The sequence below is a fragment of the Scyliorhinus torazame genome, chromosome 29, assembly GCF_047496885.1.
Source record: "Scyliorhinus torazame isolate Kashiwa2021f chromosome 29, sScyTor2.1, whole genome shotgun sequence".
NCBI lineage: Eukaryota > Metazoa > Chordata > Chondrichthyes > Carcharhiniformes > Scyliorhinidae > Scyliorhinus > Scyliorhinus torazame.
In genome coordinates, this window is record NC_092735.1 from 12,156,563 (window position 1) to 12,180,927 (window position 24,365).

General features: G+C 50.5%; 1 protein-coding gene across 2 annotated transcripts in view; it reads left to right on the plus strand.

The window, feature by feature from the left end:
* Positions 1 to 24,365, plus strand: part of LOC140403868 (protein FAM234B-like) — a 161,485-nt gene that overhangs the window by 127,421 nt on the left and 9,699 nt on the right. The window contains exons 8-10 of one of the 2 annotated variants that reach the window (XM_072492077.1): positions 12,805 to 12,954; positions 13,264 to 13,345; positions 17,603 to 17,773. In XM_072492077.1, the coding sequence (XP_072348178.1) occupies positions 12,805 to 12,954; positions 13,264 to 13,345; positions 17,603 to 17,773 (403 nt within the window). The remainder of the gene's footprint in view (positions 1 to 12,804; positions 12,955 to 13,263; positions 13,346 to 17,602; positions 17,774 to 24,365) is intronic. The other variant, XM_072492078.1, reaches the window with a different exon arrangement.

The following is a 24,365-nucleotide window of genomic DNA, read 5'->3' on the forward strand; positions in this document are numbered from 1 at the left end:
GCAATGTTCCGATACACCTGCTGTCCTTGTCCTTCTAGGCCACCGATTAGGAATTAGCTGTCAACCGAACCTTGCGATATTGCTGTGGTGCATCTTGTAGATGGTGGGTTGGGTTCTCATCAAAGCAGGGTAGCTTTGTCCGGGACGGTGTCGAGCTTCTTGAGTGTTGGAGCTGCCCTCATCCAGGCAAGTGGAGAGTATTCAGATGCATGTAGAAATGGTACAGCAGTTATCATGGGGGATTTTAATCTACATGTCGATTGGTTTAACCAGGTCGGTCAAGGCAGCCTTGAGGAGGAGTTTATAGAATGTATCCACGATAGGTTCCTAGAACAGTATGTAATGGAACCTACGAGGGGACAAGCGGTCCTAGATCTGGTCCTGTGTAATGAGACAGGATTGATTAATGATCTCATAGTTAGGGATCCTCTCGGAAGGAGCGATCGCAATATGGTGGAATTTAAAATACAGATGGAGGGCGAGAAGTTAAAATCAAACAGTAGTGTTTTGTGCTTAAACAAAGGAGATTACAATGGGATGAGAAGAACTAGCTAAGGTAGACTGGGAGCAAAGACTTTATGGTGAAACAGTTGAGGAACAGTGGAGAACCTTCCAAGTGATTTTTCACAGTGCTCAGCAAAGGTTTATACCAACAAAAAGGAAGGACGGTAGAAAGAGGGAAAATCGCCCGTGGATATCTAAGGAAATAAGGGAGAGTAGCAAATTGAAGGAAAAAGCATACAAAGTGGCAAAGATTAGTGGGAGACTGGAGGACTGGGAAATCTTTAGGGGGCAACAGAAAGGTACTAAAAAAGCTATAAAGAAGAGTAAGATTATGAGAGTAAACTTGCTTAGAATATAAAAACAGATAGTAAAAGTTTCTACAAATATATAAAACAAAAAAAGAGTGGCTCAGGTAAATATTGGTCCTTCAGAGGATGAGAAGGGAGATTTAATAATGGGAGATGAGGAAATGGCTGAGGAACTGAACAGGTTTTTTGGGTCGGTCATAGATTATCATAGATTATCATAGAATTTACAGTGCAGAAGGAGGCCATTCGGACCATCGAGTCTGCACCGGCTCTTGGGTGGAGCACCCTACCCAAGGTCAACACCTCCACCCTATCCCCATAACCCAGTAACCCCACCCAACACTAAGGGCAATTTTGGACACTAAGGGCAATTTATCATGGCCAGTCCACCTAACCTGCACATCTTTGGACTGTGGGAGGAAACTGGAGCACCCGGAGGGAACCCACGCAGTGGAAGACACAAATAACATGCCAGTGACTGATAGAAATGAGGCTATGACAGGTGAGGACCTTGAGATGATTGTTATCACGAAAGAGGTGGTGATGGGCAAGCTAATGGGGCTAAAGGTAGACAAGTCTCCTGGCCCTGATGGAATGCATCCCAGAGTGCTAAAAGAGATGGCTAGGGAAATTGCAAATGCACTAGTGATAATTTACCAAAATTCACTAGACTCTGGGGTGGTCCCGGCGGATTGGAAATTAGCAAACGTGACACCACTGATTAAAAAAGGAGGTAGGCAGAAAGCGGGTAATTATAGGCCAGTGAGCTTAACTTCGGTAGTAGGGAAGATGCTGGAATCTATCATCAAGGAAGAAATAGCGAGGCATCTGGATGGAAATTGTCCCATTGGGCAGACGCAGCATGGGTTCATAAAGGGCAGGTCGTGCCTAACTAATTTAGTGCAATTTTTTGAGGACATTACCAGTGCGGTAGATAACGGGGAGCCAATGGATGTGGTATATCTGGATTTCCAGAAAGCCTTTGACAAGGTGCCACACAAAAGGTTGCTGCATAAGATAAAGATGCATGGCATTAAGGGTAAAGTAGTAGCATGGATAGGGGATTGGTTCATTAATAGAAAGCAAAGAGTGGGGATTAATGGGCATTTCTCTGGTTGGCAATCAGTAGCTCGTGGTGTCCCTCCAGGATCAGTGTTGGGCCCACAATTGTTCACAATTTACATAGATGATTTGGAGTTGGGGACCAAGGGCAATGTGTTCAAGTTTGCATACGACACTAAAATGAGTGGTAAAGCAAAAAGTGCAGAGGATACTGGAAGTCTGCAGAGGAATTTGGATAGGTTAAGTGAATGGGCTAGGGTCTGGCAGATGGAATACAATGTTGACAAATGTGAGGTTATCCATTTTGAAAGGAATAACAGCAAAAGGAATTATTATTTAAATGATAAAATATTAAAACATGCTGCTGTGCAGAGAGACCTGGGTGTGCTAGTGCATGAGTCGCAAAAAGTTGGTTTACAGGCGCAACAGGTGATTAAGAAGGCAAAAGGAATTTTGTCCTTCATTGCTAGAGGGATGGAGTTTAAAACTAGGGAGGTTATGCTGCAATTGTATACGGTGTTAGTGAGGCCACACCTGGAGTATTGTGTTCAGTTTTGGTCTCCTTATCTGAGAAAGGGCGTACTGGGGCTGGAGGGTGTGCAGAGGAGATTCACTAGGTTAATCCCAGAGCTGAAGGGGTTGGATTACGAGGAGTGGTTGAGTAGACTGGGACTGTACTTGTTGGAATTTAGAAGGATGAGGGGGGATCTTATAGAAACATATCAAATTATGAAGGGAATAGATAGGTGGGCAGCACGGTAGCATTGTGGATAGCACAATTGCTTCACAGCTCCAGGGTCCCAGGTTCGATTCCGGCTTGGGTCACTGTCTGTGCGGAGTCTGCACATCCATCCCGTGTGTGCGTGGGTTTCCTCCGGCTGCTCCGGTTTCCTCCCACAGTCCAAAGATGTGCAGGTTAGGTGGATTGGCCATGATAAATTGCCCTTAGTGTCCAAAATTGCCCTTAGTATTGGGTGGGGTTGCTGGGTTATGGGGATAGGGTGGAGGTGTTGACCTTGGGTAGGGTGCTCTTTCCAAGGGCCGGTGCAGACTCGGTGCGCCGGATGGTCTCCTTCTGCACTGTAAATTCTATGGGTAGATGCGGGCAGGTTGTTTCCACTGGCGGGTGAAAGCAGAACTAGGGGGCATAGCCTCAAAATAAGGGGAAGTAGATTTAGGACTGAGTTTAGGAGGAACTTCTTCACCCAAAGGGTTGTGAATCTATGGAATTACTTGCCCAGTGAAGCAGTTGAGGCTCCTTCATTGAATGTTTTTAAGATAAAGATAGATAGTTTTTTGAAGAATAAAGGGATTAAGAGTTATGGTGTTCGGGACGGAAAGTGGAGCTGAGTCCACAAAAGATCAGCCATGATCTCATTGAATGGTGGAGCAGGCCCGAGGGGCCCGATGGCCTACTCCTGCTCCTAGCTCTTATGTTCTTATTCCATCACACTCCTGACTTGTGCCTTGTAGATGGTGGACAGGCTTTGGGGAGTCACTCGCCGCAGAATTCCTCGTCTCTGATCTGCTCTTTTCACCACTGTATTTATACGGCTGGTCCAGCTAAGGTGAAGGGTAACTCCAAGGATGTTGATAGTGGGGAATTCAGCAATGGTAATTCCATTGAATGTCAGTGGGAGATGCTTAGATTCTCTCTCGTTGGAAATCATCACTTCCTGCATTTGTGTGGCATAAGTATTACTTGCCCCTGATAAGGCCAAGCCTGAATATTGTCCAGGCTCTGCTGCATGCATGCACAAACTGCTTCAGTACCGAGGAGTCGAGGGGCAGCACGGTGGTGCAGTGGTTAGCACTGCAGCCTCACGGCGCCGAGGTCCCAGGTTTGATCCTGGCTCTGGGTCACTGGCCGTGTGGAGTTTGCACATTAGAACATAGAACGTTACAGCGCAGTACAGGCCCTTCGGCCCTCGATGTTGCGCCGACCTGTGAAACCACTCTAAAGCCCATCTACAATGTTCCCTTATTGTCCATATGTCTATCCAATGACCATTTGAATGTCCTTAGTGTTGGCGAGTCCACTACTGTTGCAGGCAGGGCATTCCACGCCCTTACTACTCTCGGAGTAAATAACCTACCTCTGACATCTGTCTTATATCTATCTCCCCTCAATTTAAAGCTATGTACCCTCGTGCTAGACATCACCATCCGAGGAAAAAGGCTCTCACTGTTCACCCTATCCAATCCTCTGATCATCTTGTATGCCTCAATTAAGTCACCTCTTAACCACCTTCTCTCTAACGAAAACGGCCTCAAGTCCTTCAGCCTTTCCTCATAAGATCTTCCCTCCATACCAGGCAACATTCTGGTAAATCTCCTCTGCACCCTTTCCAATGCTTCTACATCCTTCCTATAATGCGGCGACCAGAATTGCACGCAGTACTCCAAATGTGGCCGCACCAGAGTGTTGTGCCTCATGACCTCATGGCTCCTAAACTCAATCCCTCGACCAATCAAAGCTAACACACCGTACGCTTTCTTAACAACCCTCTCAACCTGGGTGGCAACTTTCAGGGATCTAGGTACATGGACACCGAGATCTCTCTGCTCATCCACACTGCCAAGAATCTTACCATTAGCCCAGTACTCTGTCTTCCTGTTATTCCTTCCAAAATGAATCACCTCACACTTTTCTGCATTAAACTCCATTTGCCACCTCTCAGCCCAGCGCTGCAGCTTATCTATGTCCCTCTGTAACTTGCAACATCCTTCCACACTGTCCACAACTCCACCGACTTTAGTGTCATCTGCAAATTTACTCACCCATCCTTCTACGCCCTCCTCCAGGTCATTTATAAAAATGACAAACAGCAGTGGCCCCAAAACAGATCCTTGTGGTACACCACTAGTAACTGGACTCCAGACTAAACATTTCCCATCAACCACCAACTTTTGTCTTCTTCCAGCTAGCCAATTTCTCATCCAAACTGCTAAATCACCCTGAATCCCATGCCTCCGTATTTTCTGCAGTAGCCTACCGTGGGGAACCTTATCAAACGCTTTACTGAAATCCATGTACACCACATCAACTGCTTTACCCTCATCCACCTGTTTGGTCACATTCTCAAAGAACTCTATAATGTTTGTAAGGCACGACCTACCCTTCACAAAACCGTGTTGACTATCTCTAATCAAATTATTCCTTTCCAGATGATTCTATCTCTTATACACCTATCTCTTATACACCTTTCCAAGATTTTTCCCACAACAGAAGTAAGGCTCACTGGTCTATAGTTACCAGGGTTATCTCTACTCCCCTTCTTGAACAAGGGGACAACATTTACTATCCTCCAGTCTTCTGCCACTATTCCTGTAGACAAAGATGACTTAAAGATCAAAGCCAAAGGCTCAGCAATCTCCTCCCTAGCTTCCCAGAGAATCCTAGGATAAATCCCATCCGGCCCAGGTGACCTATCTATTTTCACACTTTCCAGAATTGCTAACACCTCCTCCTTATGAACCTCAAACCCTTCTAGTCTAGTAGCCTGTATCTCAGTATTCTCCTCGACAACATTGTCTTTTTCCTGTGTGAATACTGACAAAAAATATTCATTTAGCACCCCTCCTATCTCCTCGGACTCCAAGCACAACTTCCCACTACTGGCCTTGACTGGCCCTACTCTTACCCTAGTCATTCTTTTATTCCTGACATATCTATCGAAAGCTTTAGGGTTATCCTTGATCCTACCTGCCAAAGACTTCTCATGTCCCCTCCTGGCTCTTCTTAGCTCTCTCTTTAGGTCCTTCCTAGCTTGTAACATTCTCCCCGTGTTTGCGTGGGTTTGACCCCCACAACCCAAAAGATGTGCAGGGTAGGTGGAATGGCCACGCTAAATTGCCCCTTAATTGGAAAAAATGAATTGGGTACGCTAAAAAAAAATTTTTAAAGAACAAAAAAAACTACTGAGGAGTCGCAAATGATACTGAATACTGTGCAATCGGCGACCATCCCCACTTCTGACCTTATTGTGGAGGGAAAGCCATTGATAAAGGAAGTAAATGGTGAGGCCTCGGGTATTACCCCGCATAACCCGTGCAGCGATGCCCTGGGACTGAGATGATGGGCCTGCAAAAGCCAACATCCTTTGTGCTCGGTGGAAAGAAAACTCTCCAACCAGCAGAGCGTTTCCCCCCTGATGCCCATTGACCTCCATTTTGTTAGGACGCCTCGATGTGACATTCGGTTAAATCGGCCTTGATGTCACTGTCCGCACCTCCGCGTCTCGGGTTCAGCTCCTTTGTCCATCTTTGGTCCGAGGCTATATTGCGGTCAGGAACTGGGTGGTCCTGGTGGAACCCAATCTGAGCATTGGCGAGCATGTTGTTGTTGAGTAGATGCCGCCTTTAACACTGTCGATGGCCCCTTCCGTCACTTTGCTGACAATTGGCTATGGGTGCGGCAAGTTTCTGGGGCACAAGTCTTCGGAGTGTCGTAAAGGCCCAAAGCCTTTGCTGTATCTGCTGCTTTCAGCCATTTCCTGATATCATGGTGTGAATCAAATTGTCTGAACAGTGGTGTGTGTGGTGTGGTAGGTGGACCATCTACTCGGCCCTTCCGGCTGAAGATGGTTGCAAATGCTCCAGCCTTGTTTTTTCGAGGACAGGAGTATTTTCAGAGGTTTTCCCCCCCCCCCCTTCTATTAGCTGTTGAATTGTCCGCATCAAGAATAACAACGTGGCAGCATTGCAGAACCGTAATCTGATCCCTTGGTTATGGCTCTGTCTGTATCAGTTGTCAGTGTGAAATAAAGTCTTTCTAAATGTGGCTCGTTGACTGGTGAACCTGAGAAGGATAACTTTGTTAGATGGTTGAATTGTGCAGGGCATGAGGTTAGTATCTGCTTTTGTGTTTCTGTCTCTGAGGGTTTGCATGTGATGCTGAGTCCCTTCCAGGAGACTGCACTTAGTCACGTAGTGGAAACAGAGCCAAAACGAGCTTGTCATCCTGTGATCCAAAATAGCAACAAAGTGGCCTGTCTCTGCAATCCATCACGTATCTGATCAAGCTGCACTGGCACCTCTTTCTCACATGACTGCATTGTGCTGTCAACAACACACTGTTAAAGATGACTTTGAGAGCTAAGGACTCGGTGTCAGTTTAGGCCACTGGGCTAATACAGCGAGTACCTTCCAATCATCATTTGTGGAGTGATGTTAAATGCTAATGTGAAGCGATGCTGAGGTTCACACCACGGGCGATATTCTCCGTTTGGGAAACGATGTTCTCCCGCCAAAGCGGAATTGCACCCCCTAAAAATAGAACTCCTCTCCCCACAGACCCCCTCCAGAGATCACCTAAATAAGTCCCCCCCCCCGAGACTCCTAAATGAGAACCCCAACCAGAGACCCCCTAAATAAGCCTCCCCAGAGACCCCCTTAAATAATCCTCCACCCAGAGACACCCTAAATAATCCTCCACCCAGAGACCCCCTAAATAATCCTCCAGCCAGAGACCCCCTAAATAATCCTCCAGCCAGAGACCCCCTAAATAATCCTCCACCCAGAGACCCCCTAAATAATCCTCCACCCAGAGACCCCCTAAATAATCCTCCAGCCAGAGACCCCCTAAATAATCCTCCACCCAGAGACCCCCTAAATAAACCTCCCCCAGAGACCCCTTAAATAAAGAGCCCCCAAGAGACCCCCTAAAGAAACCTCCCCAGACAACCCCTAAATAAACCTCCCCAGAGACCAGCTAAATAAACCTCCCCCAGAGACCCCTTAAATAAAGACCCCCCGAGAGACCCCCTAAATAAACCTCCCCAGAGACCCCCTAAATAAACCTTCCCCCAGAGACCCCTTAAATAAAGACCCCCCCCAGAGACCCCTTAAATAAGGAACCCCCCCAGAGACCCTTAAATTACAAAGACCCCCTAAATAAGGAACCCTCCCACAGATCCCCTAAATAAGGAGATCCCCACAGAGACCCGCTAAATAAGGAGACCGACCCCTCCCCCCCACAGACTCCTCAGAAAAGTGACTATGTTAGGATGCCCCCCCCCCCCAGAAGAGAGGCCCCTGTCAGGAAGCTCTCTTTCCCCCTCACCCCCCCCCCCCCCCCAGAACAGAGACCCCAGTCAGGAACACCCGTCCAAGAATAGAGACCCTCGTCAGGAAGCCCTCCTCCCCCCTCCTCCCACCCACCCCCCCCCCCACCCCCAGAACAAAGACCCCCTACCAGGAAGCTCTTTAACCCCACCCCCCACCCAGAAGAGAGAGACCCCTGTCAGGAAGCTCTCTTTCTCTCTCTCTCCCCCCCCCTCCTCCCAGAATAAAGACCCCTGTCAGGGAGCTCTTCTCCCCCCCCCCCTTCCGAAAAGAGACCCCTGTCAGGAAGCTTCACCCCCCCCCCCCCCTGCAGAAGAGGGACCCTCGTCAGAAAGCTAGAGACCAGTCCAGACAGAGGCAGTGAAAAAATGGCTGAGCCCTGTCATCAAAGCCCGAATGAAAAAGCCCCCACCCCTTCCGCAACCTTGTCTAGTGTCTGACCCGCAAATGAGTCTCCTGCAGAAACACCACATCAGCATTCAAACTTTTGTACATATATTTTTAATTTTTCCAATTAAGGGCCAATTTAACTTTGTCAACCCACCTACCCTGCACATCTTTGGGTTGTGGGGGTGAGACCCACGCAGATACGGGGAGAATTTGCAACTCCACACGGACAGTGACCTAGGGCTGGGATCGAACCCGGGTCTTCGGCACTGTGAGACAGCAGTGTTAACCACTGTGCCACAGTGCCGCCCAGGCATTCAAACATTTAAAGTGGGCAAGTGTCTTTGACCTTTTCACTGGGCCATTGAACTCGCGACATTCCAGGTGACCAAAGAAATTGGGTGATCCCCCCCCCAATGATCCGTTTCCACCAAGAGGGATTATCCAACGGCTACTTAGAAAGTACAACAACCAGGCCCACCCAAGATGGCCGCCAAACCCATGGACAAGACTAAACAAAGAAAAATTTGCAGTGACCATCAGCAAACTCCCCACCCTCTCCCCTCCTCTTCCTTTCAAACAATATGACAGCGAAATCTTCATACAAAAGATAGTAAGGCGAACAAAAACCACTAAAACCTATTTATAATGAACCTAACCCCAAACAAAACAAAAACATTATCTAAAGCCATACTAATGTGATGAGCGGCAATCACCCACATTGCACCACTTCAGTTAGCTAACACTTCGGCTAGCAGGGCGACTCCCGCCCAGAGTAAAGAAAAATGCTGACAGAAAAAAGACCCAAAGTATAAAAACCCTTTACTCCAACAGGGATCAATATACTTTCACAACAGTGATAGCAAATAGAACAAAACCCCCACCCAAATCCAACTTAGGAAACATTCAACCCACACATGGAAATGCAAACAAGGACAAGGAACCCCAACAATTCCCCATATACTCAGCCCACCTCCAACATCCAAAAAGACTAAAAAAAACACAATCAACCCACACCCAGCCTGTGCTTTTTTACAAAAGAATCCTCCTCCTCTGGCGCATCATATAAATAGTCTTCCTGGGCATATCCCCGAAGTAGGCACCTTATTGCCTTAAATAAGTGGGTTTTTCATCAGAAACACTCAGAGACTAGGCGAAAAGGGACAAAAGTACCATAGCCTTGTGGGAACCACCTCGTGCAGGTCTTTCCCCTACATACTGCCACTGGCAGTCCAGTTCTTTCCGTTATAATAGAATCCCAGCAGTGCAGGAGGAAGCTATTCGGCACATTGAGTCGGCACCGAGCCCCCGAAAGAGCACAGTGTCCAGGTCTGCTCCCCTGCCCACCCTGCTCTATCCCCGTAACCTATCCTAGACACTAAGGGGCAATTTTAGCGTGGCCAATCCATCTAATCCGCACATCTTTGGATTGCACCCAGAGGAAACCCACGCAGACACAGGGAGAACGTGCAAACTCCACTCAGTCACCCGAGGCCGGAATTCAACCCGGGTCCCTGACGCTGTGAGGCGGCAGTGCTAGCCACTGTGCCGCCTTGGGGATGTGGCGTGAGGAAAGAAAGACCTGGGGCGGGTTTCTCCGTCCCACTGCAGCAGATTTCTGGCGCAGCACGCCGTCAGGATCCGCTGCTTCACCGGCCGGCCAATGGGGTTTCCCATTGTGGGGCAGCCCCACGCCACCGGGAAGCCCCGGGCTGCCGGCAAAACGGAGGAGAATTCAGCCCCTGGAAAGTGAAGAAAAACTAGCAAGTAAACAGCACGAGGAACTGTATTTTCCCATTGCCGTGACTCTCGCTGAACACATGCCATGCAGAACCGAGAGAAAAAGGACGGCGGATTGTGTGTCACTCTGTAGGTTCACAGTGAACCTCAACCCAACACTGACCTTCCCTTTCAGACTCTGTACGTACTACTGAATGTTAGCTCCATAACTGCTGGCTCAAGAACATTTGGACAGAGTTTAAGAGTATAAATTAACAAATATTCCAACACAAATTGATAGACTGAACAAGGTTCTCCACAGCTTCACCTGCAGTTTTAATGTTTAAGAATCCGGAGTCTGTTCATTCACTCTCGGGACAGCTAGTGTTTCATTTGCGCATCTCTCCCCCCACACCCAACCCCCTTGTCCTGTACCCAGTTTACCGGGAAGGGGGGCCCTGTGGAGGGCACTGACTGTGGTTAGCTTTGCACGGTAATGAGACAGTCTTTCAAAGGCTTTGTGTTGGGTGACATGGAGTGAGAGTGCCCCCTGGTGCTCAGTGCCTGCACTGTGCCCAGAGGAACAGCAGCCCCTCAATGGAATGGATAGAATTTACTCAATATTTTTATTTTTAGAATAAATTTAGAGCAGCCAATTCTTCTTTTTTCCAATTAAGGGGAAATTTAATGTGGCCAATCCACCTACCCAGCACATCTTTTTGCATTGTGGGGGCGAGACCCACGCAGACACGGGGAGAATGTGCAAACTCCACGCGGACAGTGACCCGGGGCCGGGATCGAATCTGTGCACTCGGTGCTGGGAATTTACTGAAATAAGCGAACTTTTATTTGCAAGGAAGAAATCCTACCATGCTTCAGTTGTCAGGGTGACACTGGCAATATAGCGAGTGTCCAACCAAATGATGCCGTTATTGCTTGCAGCCAGTAATGTTCCCATATTTCGAACTGTTACTGATTCTGCTCACAGCCTGTCACCCACGCCCCTCCCAAAGTCTCCCGCACCCAGCACCCTTAGTCTCCCAAACCCCCAATTTCCCACACGCAACCTCCCGCAGCTCTGTGCAGTGTGTGAGAGTGTGGATTGTACAGTGTGTGCGTGTGTGGATTGTACAGTGAGAGAGAGTGTGGATTGTACAGTGTGAGTGTGGATTGTACAGTGAGTGTGGATGGTACAGTGTGAGAGTGTGGATTGTACAGTGAGTGTGGATTGTACAGTGAGTGTGGATTGTACAGTGAGTGTGGATTGTACAGTGAGTGTGGATTGTACAGTGAGTGTGGATTGTACAGTGAGTGTGGATTGTACAGTGTGAGTGTGGATTGTACAGTGAGAGAGTGTGGATTGTACAGTGAGAATGTGGATGGTACAGTGTGAGTGTGGATGGTACAGTGTGAGTGTGGATGGTACAGTGTGAGAGTGGATTGTACAGTGAGAGTGTGGATTGTACAGTGAGAGTGTGGATTGTACAGTGTGAGTGTGGATTTTACAGTGTGAGTGTGGATTGTACAGTGTGAGTGTGAATTGTACAGTGAGAGAGTATGGATTGTACAGTGTGTGTGTGGATTGTACAGTGAGAGAGTGTGGATGGTACAGTGTGAGTGTGGATTGTACAGTGAGAGAGTGTGGATGGTACAGTGCGAGTGTGGATTGTACAGTGCGAGTGTGGATTGTACAGTGCGAGTGTGGATTGTACAGTGCGAGTGTGGATTGTACAGTGCGAGTGTGGATTGTACAGTGCGAGTGTGGATTGTACAGTGCGAGTGTGGATTGTACAGTGCGAGTGTGGATTGTACAGTGCGAGTGTGGATTGTACAGTGCGAGTGTGGATTGTACAGTGCGAGTGTGGATTGTACAGTGCGAGTGTGGATTGTACAGTGCGAGTGTGGATTGTACAGTGCGAGTGTGGATTGTACACTGTGTGGATTGTACACTGTGTGTGGATTGTACACTGTGTGTGGATTGTACACTGTGTGTGGATTGTACACTGTGTGTGGATTGTACACTGTGTGTGGATTGTACACTGTGTGTGGATTGTACACTGTGTGTGGATTGTACACTGTGTGTGGATTGTACACTGTGTGTGGATTGTACACTGTGTGTGGATTGTACACTGTGTGTGGATTGTACACTGTGTGTGGATTGTACACTGTGTGTGGATTGTACACTGTGTGTGGATTGTACACTGTGTGTGGATTGTACACTGTGTGTGGATTGTACACTGTGTGTGGATTGTACACTGTGTGTGGATTGTACACTGTGTGTGGATTGTACACTGTGTGTGGATTGTACACTGTGTGTGGATTGTACACTGTGTGTGGATTGTACACTGTGTGTGTGGATTGTACACTGTGTGTGTGTGGATTGTACACTGTGTGTGTGTGTGGATTGTACACTGTGTGTGTGTGGATTGTACACTGTGTGTGTGTGTGGATTGTACACTGTGTGTGTGTGTGGATTGTACACTGTGTGTGTGTGTGGATTGTACACTGTGTGTGTGTGTGGATTGTACACTGTGTGTGTGTGTGGATTGTACACTGTGTGTGTGTGTGGATTGTACACTGTGTGTGTGTGTGGATTGTACACTGTGTGTGTGTGTGGATTGTACACAGTGTGTGTGTGTGTGTGGATTGTACAGTGTGTGAGAGTGGAGTTGGTGCACTGTGTGGGTTTGTACAGTATATTTTAAGACTGGGGTTTTTATCAATTAACTTTGATGTGAACAAGTCCATTTTCTCCCAGCAGTAATGATTCGGCGAGGGACCTGCAGATTCTGAGCAGACGTGGAGAGAGTGGCAGTGACATTCTGATCACTACAAGGGATAGGCTGCAGCTTCTGAACGGACAGCACCTTCGGCAACTGTGGTCTGCAAACGGAAGCAGCATCGAGGGGTGAGTTTGGGGTGTTGAGTCTAATCGGCGAGGTGCCCTGGGGAGATTTTTCTGTAACTTTGTTGTCCTTGAAACATTGGCACTTCCTGGCTCTACAGTCTGTGATCACACTGCACTACAATGTATGTGTTATTACACACTGACTGTTCATGTGGCATTACCTTGTAATATCCACGCGGCTGTCTCTCAGGGAGGGGTGTGTCCGGTGACATTGGGCTAGAGATGGAGGCTGGAGCTCCGTGTCCTGAATCGGGGAGCATCCGGTTTATCCCCTTTGTGTAACAGTAACCGGAATGATTTTCCTTACAGTGCTCCTGTGACCGGCTTCTTCAACGAAGACAACATCCTGGATTTCCTGATCCACATCAGTAGCGGGAGCAACACGAGGAAGGTGTGAGTTACGGATTTGGTCTATTGTGGTTCCATTTAACTCTGTTGTTATCTCAGCACCACAGACCACTCATTCCCCGTCACGTGTCCGGGCACCCTTCTGTGCTTTGGTCTTCCAGGATCACTGGCCATGTGGGTAAACTTGTCAGTGCCACAGGAGAAAGGTGTAAACACGGTATGGGTGTGGGAACCAGGAGGTAATATTAGATGGGAAGGCGAAGGCGCGCATGATTTGGGAGAGGTGAGAGAGAGGGAATATTAGAATTTGAAATGTTATGATACTGGGTGGGTCAGAGTGAATGTAATCACGCTAAATTTGGTTTCCTTGCAATATGTGAAAGTGCAGATATCTCCGTGGGAACGTAATGTCACGGCGATAACGGAGCTCTGGCTCATAAAATGGGTAGGACTGGGAACTAATCATTCCTTGGATAGATGTTCTGGGGAGATGGGGAAGGTGTGGGTTTCCTCCGGGTGCTCCGGTTTCCTCCCACAGTCCAAAGATGTGCAGGTTAGGTGGATTGGCCATGATAAAATTGCCCTTTCATGTCCAAAGATGTGCAGGTTAGTTTACAGGGACAGGGCGGGGGAGTGGACCTGGGTTGGTGCAGACTTGATGGGCCGAATGGCCTCCTTCTGCACTGTAGGGTTTTTGTGAATGAAAGGTGGAGGAATAGCTGAATTGATGAAGGAGAATATTTGCAGGTTGAGGATGTTCTCGAGGGGGTAAGGACAGAATGTATTTAGTTAGGGCTGTTAGGTGTATTCTAGTGGACAAAATTTCAACTCATAATTTTGCAAAGAAATTGCAGAGGTGCAAAGGTTATTGAGTGGTTACAATGGGGAGGGGGCTTTAATCATCCTAATCTGGACTGGGATAGTAATAGTGTGAAGGGTAGAGAGGAGGAGTTTATGAAGTGTGTTCAGGGAAATGTTCTACCTTGGTATATATATCTGGCCCAAAGGGGAAGGAAGCATTGCTGGAGCCTGTTTTGTGGAATGAGGTGCGTCATTTAACTCTGTTGTTATCTCAGCACCACATACCACTCATTCCCGTCATGTGGCCTGGCACCCTGCTGTGCTTTGGTCTTCCAGGATCATGTAGCGGGACAGTGATCATGGTATCGTCCTGTTGAGATTAGCTGTGGACAAGCCCCCAAAACAATTCAGAGTAAAAATAATGAATTTATTGGGAGAAGACCAGCTTCAGTGTGGTGAGAGCCGATTTGTCCTGGGGAAATTGGAATCAAAGATAGACAGGCAAAGCTGTGGCAAAATAATGGTACCGAAGCAAAAGGGGGCGGCACGGTGGGCTAACTAACGTAACCCCTAACCTCCACATCTTGGGACTGTGGAAGGAAACCGGAGCACCCGGAGGAAACCCACGCAGTCACGCCGAGACTGTGCAAACTCCGCACAGTCACCCAAGGTCGGTACAAGCACTGCCAGGACTGTGTACCAGCATTCCCAATGTAGCTTCAGGCAGGGTCGAGGGACCACTGTTGTGATGTTTGCAGCTAGACAGCACCAGGAAAATGCCAAGAACAGAACATGGCTCCCTCCACCAGGTTTAGTCACCTGATCAAGACCTTTGATGCAGTCAGCCATCAAGCCATGCAGGGCATTGGAGAGACCGCACCTGGAGTACTGTGTCCAGTTTTGGTCCCCTTATTTGCAGTTGCATTAGACACAGTTCAGAGGAGGTTCACGAGATTAACTCCAGAGATGAGGGGTTTGTCTTATGAAGAGCGATTGAGCAGTTTAGGCCGATACTGAGAGGGGATCTAATTGGGGTATACAAGATGATAAAAAGTATTGACAAAGTAGACATAGAGCGGGTGATTCCTCTTCTAGGGTAATCTAGAATGAGAGGCCACAGTTTTAGGATAAGGGATAGGAGATTTAAAACCGAGATGAGGAGAAATTACTTCTCTCAAAGGTTGTGAATCTGTGGAATTCGCTACCCCAGATCGTGATGGATGCTGGGACAATGAGTAAATTTAAGGAGGAGTTAGACAGATTTTTAATTGGCTGAAGGGTTATGGAGAACAGGCCAGGATGGGATCAGCCAGGATCTTATTGAATGGCGGAGGGGGATTGAGGGGCTGAATTGCCTAATCCTGCCCCTAGATCTTAAGGCTTTTGGAAGGTAATGGCAAATCTGGCTGCCCTGAGACATTGATCAAACCAGTTCGACAGTTCCGCAATGTAATTCCTGCGTGTGACCCAGTCCCAGTCACTAATGGAGTTAAACAGGGCTGCGTGCTTTTCATGTCTATCTCTGCCATACTCTCCGATGCCCACCATGATGGTGACCCTAGCACCGAACACAGATATCGCCTGGACAGGAAGCTGCTCAATCTGAGATGACTGCAGGCAAAGTCCAAAGACATACTTTGCGATTTCCTGCATGCTGATGATGGTGGGACCTGCTGCTGGTCCAGAACTGGGTTCACAGCGTACCTTGGACTTGTTCTCCAAGTAACGTGTCAACTTTGGCTTTGCGATCAACGCAGAGTAATGTACCTGCAGGAAAGCCCAATCTCAAAACCAAGGTTTCAGTCCATGGACAGAACCTGTCAGCAGCGATACATTCACTTGCCTTGGCTGCACTCTTTCTCTGGAGCTGTCCATATCAATGTTGAGACACATCCAAGAATTTTCAAAGCCTGGGAACATCAGTATGGGAATAAAGAGAAGTAAGGCTGTTTACCAAACTGAGTCTATAGAACAATAATCCTGTCCACTCTGCTCTATGCATGCGAGACTTTGACCGTGTACCAGAGTCATGCCAAGAAGTTCAACCCTTTTTATCTGAACTACCTTCAAAAGCTGCTGAAGCCCAAAGATGTGCAGGATAGGTGGGGTTACAGGAATGGGGTGGGGAAATGGGCCTAGGTCTGGTGCTCTTGGTAGGGTCGGAACAGACTTGATGGGCCAAATGGCCTCCTTCTGCACTTTAGGGATTTTATTTTAGGGCACCCAATCATTTTTGCCAAGTAAGCGGCAATTTAGCATGGCCCGTCCAACTACCGTGCACATCTTTGGGTGGGGGGTGAGACCCACACAGATACGAGGGTATTGTGCAAACTCCACAAGGACAGTGACCCGGGGCCGGGATCGAACCTGAATCTTTGGTGCCGTGAGGCAGCAGTGCTAACCACTCCGCCACCGTGCTGCCCTCGCTGTAGGGATTCTATTGATAAGATCAGATGGCACACAGGTGCTCCCCGAGCTGGCACACCGAGGACCCACACAGTATTGAGACAGTCACAATTGAGTTGGGCTTGGCCAGAATCCCAACAGTGCAGAAGGAGGCCATTCGGCCCGTCGAGTCTGCGCTGACCCTTTGAAAGAGCACCCTACCTAGACCAATCCCCGCTCTAGCCCTGTAGTCCCACCCAACCTTTTGGACACTAAAGGCAATTTAGCACGGCCAATCCACCTAACCTGCGCATATTTGGACTGTGGGAGGAAACCGGAGCATCCGGAGGAAACCCACGCAGACACGGGGAGGAAATGTTGCCAGAATACCCGACACTCGCTTACTAAAGCAAACCTTCTATGGAGAGCTCGAGTCTGGTGTGCGCTGTCACGATGGTCAAAGGAAGTGCTATTGACGGACACGCCGGAGGCTTCATTGGGAGTTTTCATGTCGACCCAGAGTCCTGGAAGAAGCCCACCTAGGATCGCGGCACTTGACACAACCAAATAAAAATAAGAGTGTGACCTCCTTTGAAAAAAGCGGAGGAAATCCCTGAACCAGAGGCTCAAACAAAACGGTCTGCGGTAACCTGTCCTATTTGCAGCCGAACCGTCCGAGTGCTGACCAGGCACCCACCCACCCAGCAAACCTGACCAAACACCCCAGATGACTGTCTCGAAGAATGAAGATAATCACAATTTTGATTATTAACCCATTTTAAAGGTATTCTTCAACCAGTAAAGGTTGAGAACCACTGATCCAAACCCCATCACTATTTCCTCGTGCTAATCCACTTTCCATTTAATATTTCTGCTCCGTGGTTTATTCCCACTCTTCTGATTAGTATGGGCAGCAGTGTAGACCCTCAACAGGATGGTAAGAATATTTGATTGGGTGGGACAAAGCTTACAGACGTAGCTTCTTATGCGTTTGTGTGTTCACCATGACTTTAGCTAGCCGCTGTTTCTGAAATAATGCCTGCGGGTGAACCTTGTGTTGCTTATTGGCTGCAGAATCCCAACCTTTTTTGTCAACGTTTTATTCTGCTCCTAGAGTTTAATCATTGATGGGAGCTCGGGCGAGGAGCTATGGAGAGCAAAACTGGGCTGTCACATCCAGGGTTCGGAGGCAGCCTCGATACCGCTGTCTGACGGAAGATCTGCATTCCTGTTCTGGGCCAAAGAGTGTGGAGTGAAGTCTTCCGTGAGTGGAGTGGCCTCCTTGGTGAGTAGAGTGAACCCCTCCAGTACAAAGTGAACCCCTCAGAGTTTTCATTTTTAATTTATCCATTCTCGGGATCTAGGCATCACTGACAAGGGCTCGCCCTTAATTATTGTTGAAGACACATTGCCAAGTTGCCATCTTGAACTGCTGCAATCCATCTGGTTCATTTAGCCCAACAGTGCTGTTAGGAAGGAAGTTCTAGCATTTTGACCCAGCGATGATGAAGGAACAATGATGTGCTTACAAGTTAGAGGGCCGTCTGACCCGGAGGGCAATTTGTAGGTGGCCCCCAGTTTCCCGCTGTTCTTAAATTTATTTTTTTTAAAAAAGAAAGGCATCGTACCCAATTCATTTTTTCCAATTAAGGGGCAATTTAGCGTGGCCAATCCACCTACCCTGCTCATCGTTGAGTTGTGGGGGTGAGACCCACGCAAACTCGGGGAGAATGTGCAAACTCCACACGGACAGTGACCCAGAGCCAGGATCGAACCTGGGACCTCGACGCCGTGAGGCAACAATGCTAACCCACTGCGCCACCGTGCTGCCCCTGTTCTTGCCTTTCTAAGTGGTAGAGGTAAGGTATGTTTTAAAGAAGCAGTTAAACGCAGCATTTGGGGTGAAGAGGATCGAAGGATATGGGGCGGTGGTGAATGCCCGAGAATCAACCGCATTTCTGTGGATCTGACGTTACTTGTCGGCCAGACCAAGGACAGCAGAGTTCCTTCCCTAAAGGACAGAAGTCAGTTTTTTATGACAATGCAATAGCTTTGTGGTCACCATTACTGGGACTAGATTTTCATTTCAAATTTATTTACTTAACTCTATTCTTTTTTTAAAAAATAATTTTTATTGAAGTTTTCACAAAATATCAACAACAAAATGAAAAAGGAACCTAATAGAATTAAATACAAAACAAAATAAAACAACGCCCGTGCCCCCCTCCCCCCTGTACATAAATAATAAATTAACACCCCGAATTAACACATAGCAAACATAGCAAATATATACACCCCCTCCCGGGTTGCTGCTGCTGCTGACCGTTGTCTATCGTTCTGCCAGGAAGTCCAAGAACGGTTGCCACTGCCTGAAGAACCCTTGCACCGACCCCCTTAAGTCAAATGTCACCCTCTCCAATTTAATGAACCCCGCCATATCGTTGATCCAGGATTCCACGCTTGGGGGGCCTCACATCCTTCCACTGAAGGAGAATCCTTGGCCGGGCTACCAGGGATGCAAAGGCCAGAATACCGGCCTCTTGCCGGTTCCTCTGCAACCCCAAATATTGCGAGCCCCCAGCCTGGTTTGACCCTGGATCCTACCACCCCCGACACCGTCCTCACTACGCCCTTCCAAAATTCCTCCAGCGCTGGGCATGCCCAGAACATATGGGTGTGGTTTGCTGGGCTCCCTGAGCACCTAACACACCTGTCCTCACCCCAAAAAAACAGCTCATCCTTGTCCCGGTCATGTGTGCCCTGTGCAGCACCTTAAACTGTATGAGGTTGAGCCTCGCGCACGAAGAGGAAGAGTTCACCCTCCCAAGCGCATCTGCCCACGTCCCCTCCTCGATCTCCTCCCCCAACTCCTCCTCCCACTTACCTTTCATCTCCACCACCGAGGCCTCCTCCTCCTCCTGCATCACCTGGTAAGTTTCCGAGATCTTCCCCACTCCCACCCACCCCCCCGAGAGCACCCTGTCCTGTACTGCGTGTGGCAGCAGCAGCGGGAATTCCACCACTTGCCGCAAACGCCCTTACCTGTAGATACCTAAAGCTGTTTCCCGGGGGGAGCCCATACTTCTCCCCCAGCTCACCCAGGCTCGCGAACTTTCCGTCCACAAACAGGTCCCCCAACTTTCGTATCCCTGCCGTTTGCCACCCCGAAAATCATCTATTCTCCCTGGGACAAACCGGTGGTTCCCCCGTATTGGGGTCCACACCGAGGCCCCCACTCCCCCCTGTGCCGCCTCCGCTGCCCCCAGATTTTGAGGGTAGCCGCCACCACCGGGCTCGTGGTAACCTTGGAGGGAGCGGCAGCGGCGCCGTTGCTAGCGCCTCCAGACTCGTGCCCACACAAGACGCCGTCTCCAGCCTCTTCCATGCAGCTCCCTCCCCCTCCTTCACCCACTTGCGCACCATCGCCACATTGGCGGCCCAGTAGTACCCACAGAGTTTGGGCAGCGCCAGCCCCCCCAATCCCTACTCCGCTCCAGGAACACCCTTCTCACCCTCTGAGTCCCTCGCGCCCACACAAACCCCATTATGCTCCTGTTAACCCGCCTAAAAAAGGCCTTCGGGATAAACACGGGGAGGCACTGGAACAGGAACAAAAGCCTTGGGAGCACCGTCATCTTAACTGACTGCACCCTACCCGCCAGGGACAGCGGCAACGCGTCCCACCTCTTAAACTCCTCCATTTGCTCCACTAGCCTCGTGAAATTAAGTCTATGCAGGGCCCCCCAGCTCCTGGCCACCTGGACCCCCAAATACCTGAAGCTCCTCTCCGCCCTTTTTAGTGGGAGCTCGCCAATCCCCCTGTCCTGGTCCCCTGGGTGAACCACGAATAACTCGCTCTTCCCCATATTGAGCTTGTACCCTGAGAAATCCCCGAACTCCCTGAGGATCCTCATTACCTGCGGCATTCCCCCCACCGGGTCCGCCACATATAGCAGCAAGTCGTCCGCATAGAGCAACACCCTATGCTCCTCCCCACCCCGCACCAACCCCCTCCAGTTCCTCGACTCCCTCAGTGCCATAGCCAGGGGTTCAATCGCCAGTGCGAAGAGCAGGGGGGACAGGGGACACCCTTGCCTCGTCCCTCGATGCAACCAAAAGTACTCAAACCTCCTCTTATTCATGGCCACACTCGCCATCGAGACCTCGTACAACAGCCTAACCCACCGGACGAACCCCTCCCCAAACCCGAACCTCTTCAGCACCTCCCACAAGTACCCCCACTCTACCCTATAGAAGGCCTTCTCAGCGTCCATCGCCGCCACTATCTCCGCCTCCCCCTCCCTCGCCGGCATCATCATAACGTTCAGGAGGCTCCGCGCATTCGCATTCAACTGCCTCCCCTTCACGAACCCCGTCTGGTCTTCGTGGATCACCTCAATCCTCGTGGCTAAGACCTTCGCCAGCACCTTGGCATCTACGTTTAACAACGAAATCGGCCTGAAAGACCCACACTGCAGGGGATCCTTGTCCCACTTCAGGATCAAGGAGATCAGTGCCCGGGACATCGTCGGGGGCAGAGCCCACCCCCTCCCTTGCCTCATTGAAGGTCCTAACCAGCAACGGGCCCAACAGGTCCAAATATTTTTTGTAGAATTTGGCTGGGAAACCGTCCGGCTCCGGTGCCTTCCCTGCCTGCATGCTCCCTATCCCTTTGGCCAGCTCCTCCAGCCCAATTGGGAGCCCTAATCCCGCCACCAGTCCCTCTTCCGCCTTTGGAAACCTCAATTGGTCCAGAAAGCGGCCCATCCCTCCCCCCTCCAGTGGGGGCTCGGACCGATACAGTTCCTCATAAAAGTCCCTGAAGACCCCATTGATGCCAACCCCACTCCGCACCACACTCCCTCCCCTGTCCTTAACCCCCCCGATCTCCCTAGCTGCGTCCCGCTTCCGAAGCTGATGCGCCAGCATCCGGCTTGCCTTTTCCCCATACTCGTAGACCGCCCCCTGGGCCTTCCTCCACTGCGCCTCCGCCTTCCTTGTGGTCACCAGGTCGAATTCGGCCTGGAGGCTGCGCCTCTTCCTCAACAGTCCCTCCTCCGGCACCTCTGCGTACCTCCTGTCTACCCTCACCATCTCCCCCACCAGCCTCTCCCTCTCCCTCTGCTCTCTCCTCGTGCGCCCTAATAGAGATCAGCTCTCCCCTAACCACCGCCTTCAGTGCCTCCCAGACCATACCCACTCGGACCTCCCCGTTATCGTTGGCCTCCAGGTATCTCTCTATGCTTCCTCGGACCCGCTCACTCAGCGCCTCGTCCGCCAACAGCCCCACCTCCAAGCGCCACAACGGGCCCTGGTCCCTCTCCTCCCCCAGCTCTAGGTCCACTCAATGCGGAGAGTGATCCAAAATGGCTATCGTCGAGTACTCTGTATCCTCTACTCTCTCAGCACAGTAGCATTGTGCATAGCACAATTGCTTCACAACGCCAGGGTCCCAGGTTCGATTCCGGCTTGGGTCACTGTCTGTGCGGAGTCTGCACATCCTCCCCGTGTGTGCGTGGGTTTCCTCCGGGTGCTCCGGTTTCCTCCCACAGTCCAAAGATGTGCAGGTTAGGTGGATTGGCCATGATAAATTGCCCTTAGTGTCCAAAATTGCCCTTAGTGTTGCGTCGGGTTACTGGGTTATGGGGATAGGGCGGAGGTGTTGACCTTGGGTGGGGTGCTCTTTCCAAGAGCTGGTGCAGACTCGATGGGCCGAATGGCCTCCTTCTGCACTGTAAATTTATGATTCTATCAGCGCCCTGCTCATAATAAAAAAGTCGATCCGGGAATAGGACTTATGAACATGAGAGAAGAATGAAAATTCCCTAGCCCCCGGCCTTGCAAATCTCCAAGGGTCCACCCCTCCCATTTGGTCCATAAATCCCCTCAACACTCTAGCCGTCGCCGGCTTCCAGTTCGGGGCATACACATTGACCAGCACCACCCTCTCCCCTTGCAGCTTGCCACTTACCATTACGTACCTGCCGCCATTATCTGCTACAATGCTCGACGCCTCGAACGACATCCTCTTTCCCACAAGATCGCCCCCCCCCCCCCCCCCCCCCCCCCCCGATTTTTGGCATCCAGCCCCGAATGAAACACCTGACCTACCCACCCCTTCCTCAATCTTACCTGGTCTGCCACCTTCAGGTATGTCTCCTGGAGCATGACCACATCCGCCTTCAGCCCCTTCAGGTGCGCAAACACGGGGCCCGCTTGACCGGCCCGTTCAGTCCCCTTACATTCCAGGTTATCAGCCGGATCAGGGGGCGCCCCCCTCCCCCGCCAACTAGCCATGACCCCCTCCTCGGCCAGCCACGCGCCCACACCCCACGCCCGGCCCGTTCCCCAAGGCGGCAGACCCCCTTCCCATTCCCCTCTACTCGCTCCAGCTCCCCCTTGACCATACCAGCAGCAGCTAGGATCCCTCCTAGCTGCTTTGCTCCCCCCATTGCACTCCCGCAAGTCAGCTGACTTCTGCTGACCCCGGCCACTCCCGCCTCTCCTTCGACTCCTCCCGTTGTGGGACATACCCTCCTCCTCCATTACCCATCCACAGGCTCTCCACCTCTCCCTTCCATCCCAAGCGTGGGAAACAACCCTCGCTTCCCTGCCCCGGCCCCGCCCCCTCCAGCCTTCAGCGCGGGAAAAAGCCGATTTCTCCATCTCCTCGAACCGCTCCTGCCATTTCTTGTGGAGCACCTTGTGCACCTCCACCTTTACCGCTAGGCCCAAGATCCTGTCCTCGTTATCGGAGATCTTTTGTCGGACCTCGTGGATCGCCACCCCCTGGGCCGTCTGGGTCTCCAGCAGCTTATCGATAGAAGCCTTCATCAGCTCCAGCAGGTCCGCTTTGAGCTCCCTGAAGCAGCGCTGGATACCCTCCTGCTGCTCCTCCGCCCACTGCACCACGCTGCCTGGTCCCCGCCCGCCGCCATCTTGCTCTTCTTCCCTCGCACTTTCTTTGGGTTCACCACCACTTTTTTAGTCGACCCGCTCCTGGTCCACGCCATACACTGTCGGGGAAATGTTGCAGTCTTCTTCCCACACCGGGAAATGTCAGGAAAAAATGCCATTGGGATCCCTGAAAAGAGCCCAAAAGTCCGTTCCAAGCGGGAGCTGCCGAACGTGCGACTTAGCTCTGCATAGCCACAACCGGAAGTCACTATTAACTTAATTCTAATTTACAAACTGGCATGGGGAGATTTGAACTCTCAGACTGGAACCACAAATGACCTTGTATTAGGATGACACATTCACGAGGGTGACACGGTAGCGCGGTGGTTAGCACTGCTGCCTCGCAGCGGCGAGGATCCAGGTTTGATCCCAGTCCCGGGCGTGACTGTCCATGTGGAGTTTGCACATTCTCCCCGCGTCTGTGTGGGTCTCACCCCAACAACCCAGAAGATGTGCAGGGTAGGCCCCTTAATTGGAAAAAAAAATATTGGGTACTCTACATTTTTTCAAAAAGGATAACACATTCTTGTCCTCTGGATCCAGTGTTCCAACAGCTGGTGTCCCCACCCTCCTTCAGCCCAGTGGCTCCTGTCTCCATCAGCCCAGTGTCTCCGGTCTCCATCGGCCCAGTGGCCCGGGTCTCCATCGGCCCAGTGGCCCAGGTCTCCATCGGCCCAGTGGCCCAGATCTCCATCAGCCCAGTGGCCCCGGTCTCCATCAGCCCAGTGGCCCCGGTCTCCATCAGCCCAGTGGCCCCGGTCTCCATCAGCCCAGTGGCCCCGGTCTCCATCAGCCCAGTGTCTCCGGTCTCCATCAGCCCAGTGTCTCCGGTCTCCATCGGCCCAGTGGCCCAGATCTCCATCGGCCCAGTGGCCCCGGTCTCCATCAGCCCAGTGGCCCCGGTCTCCATCAGCCCAGTG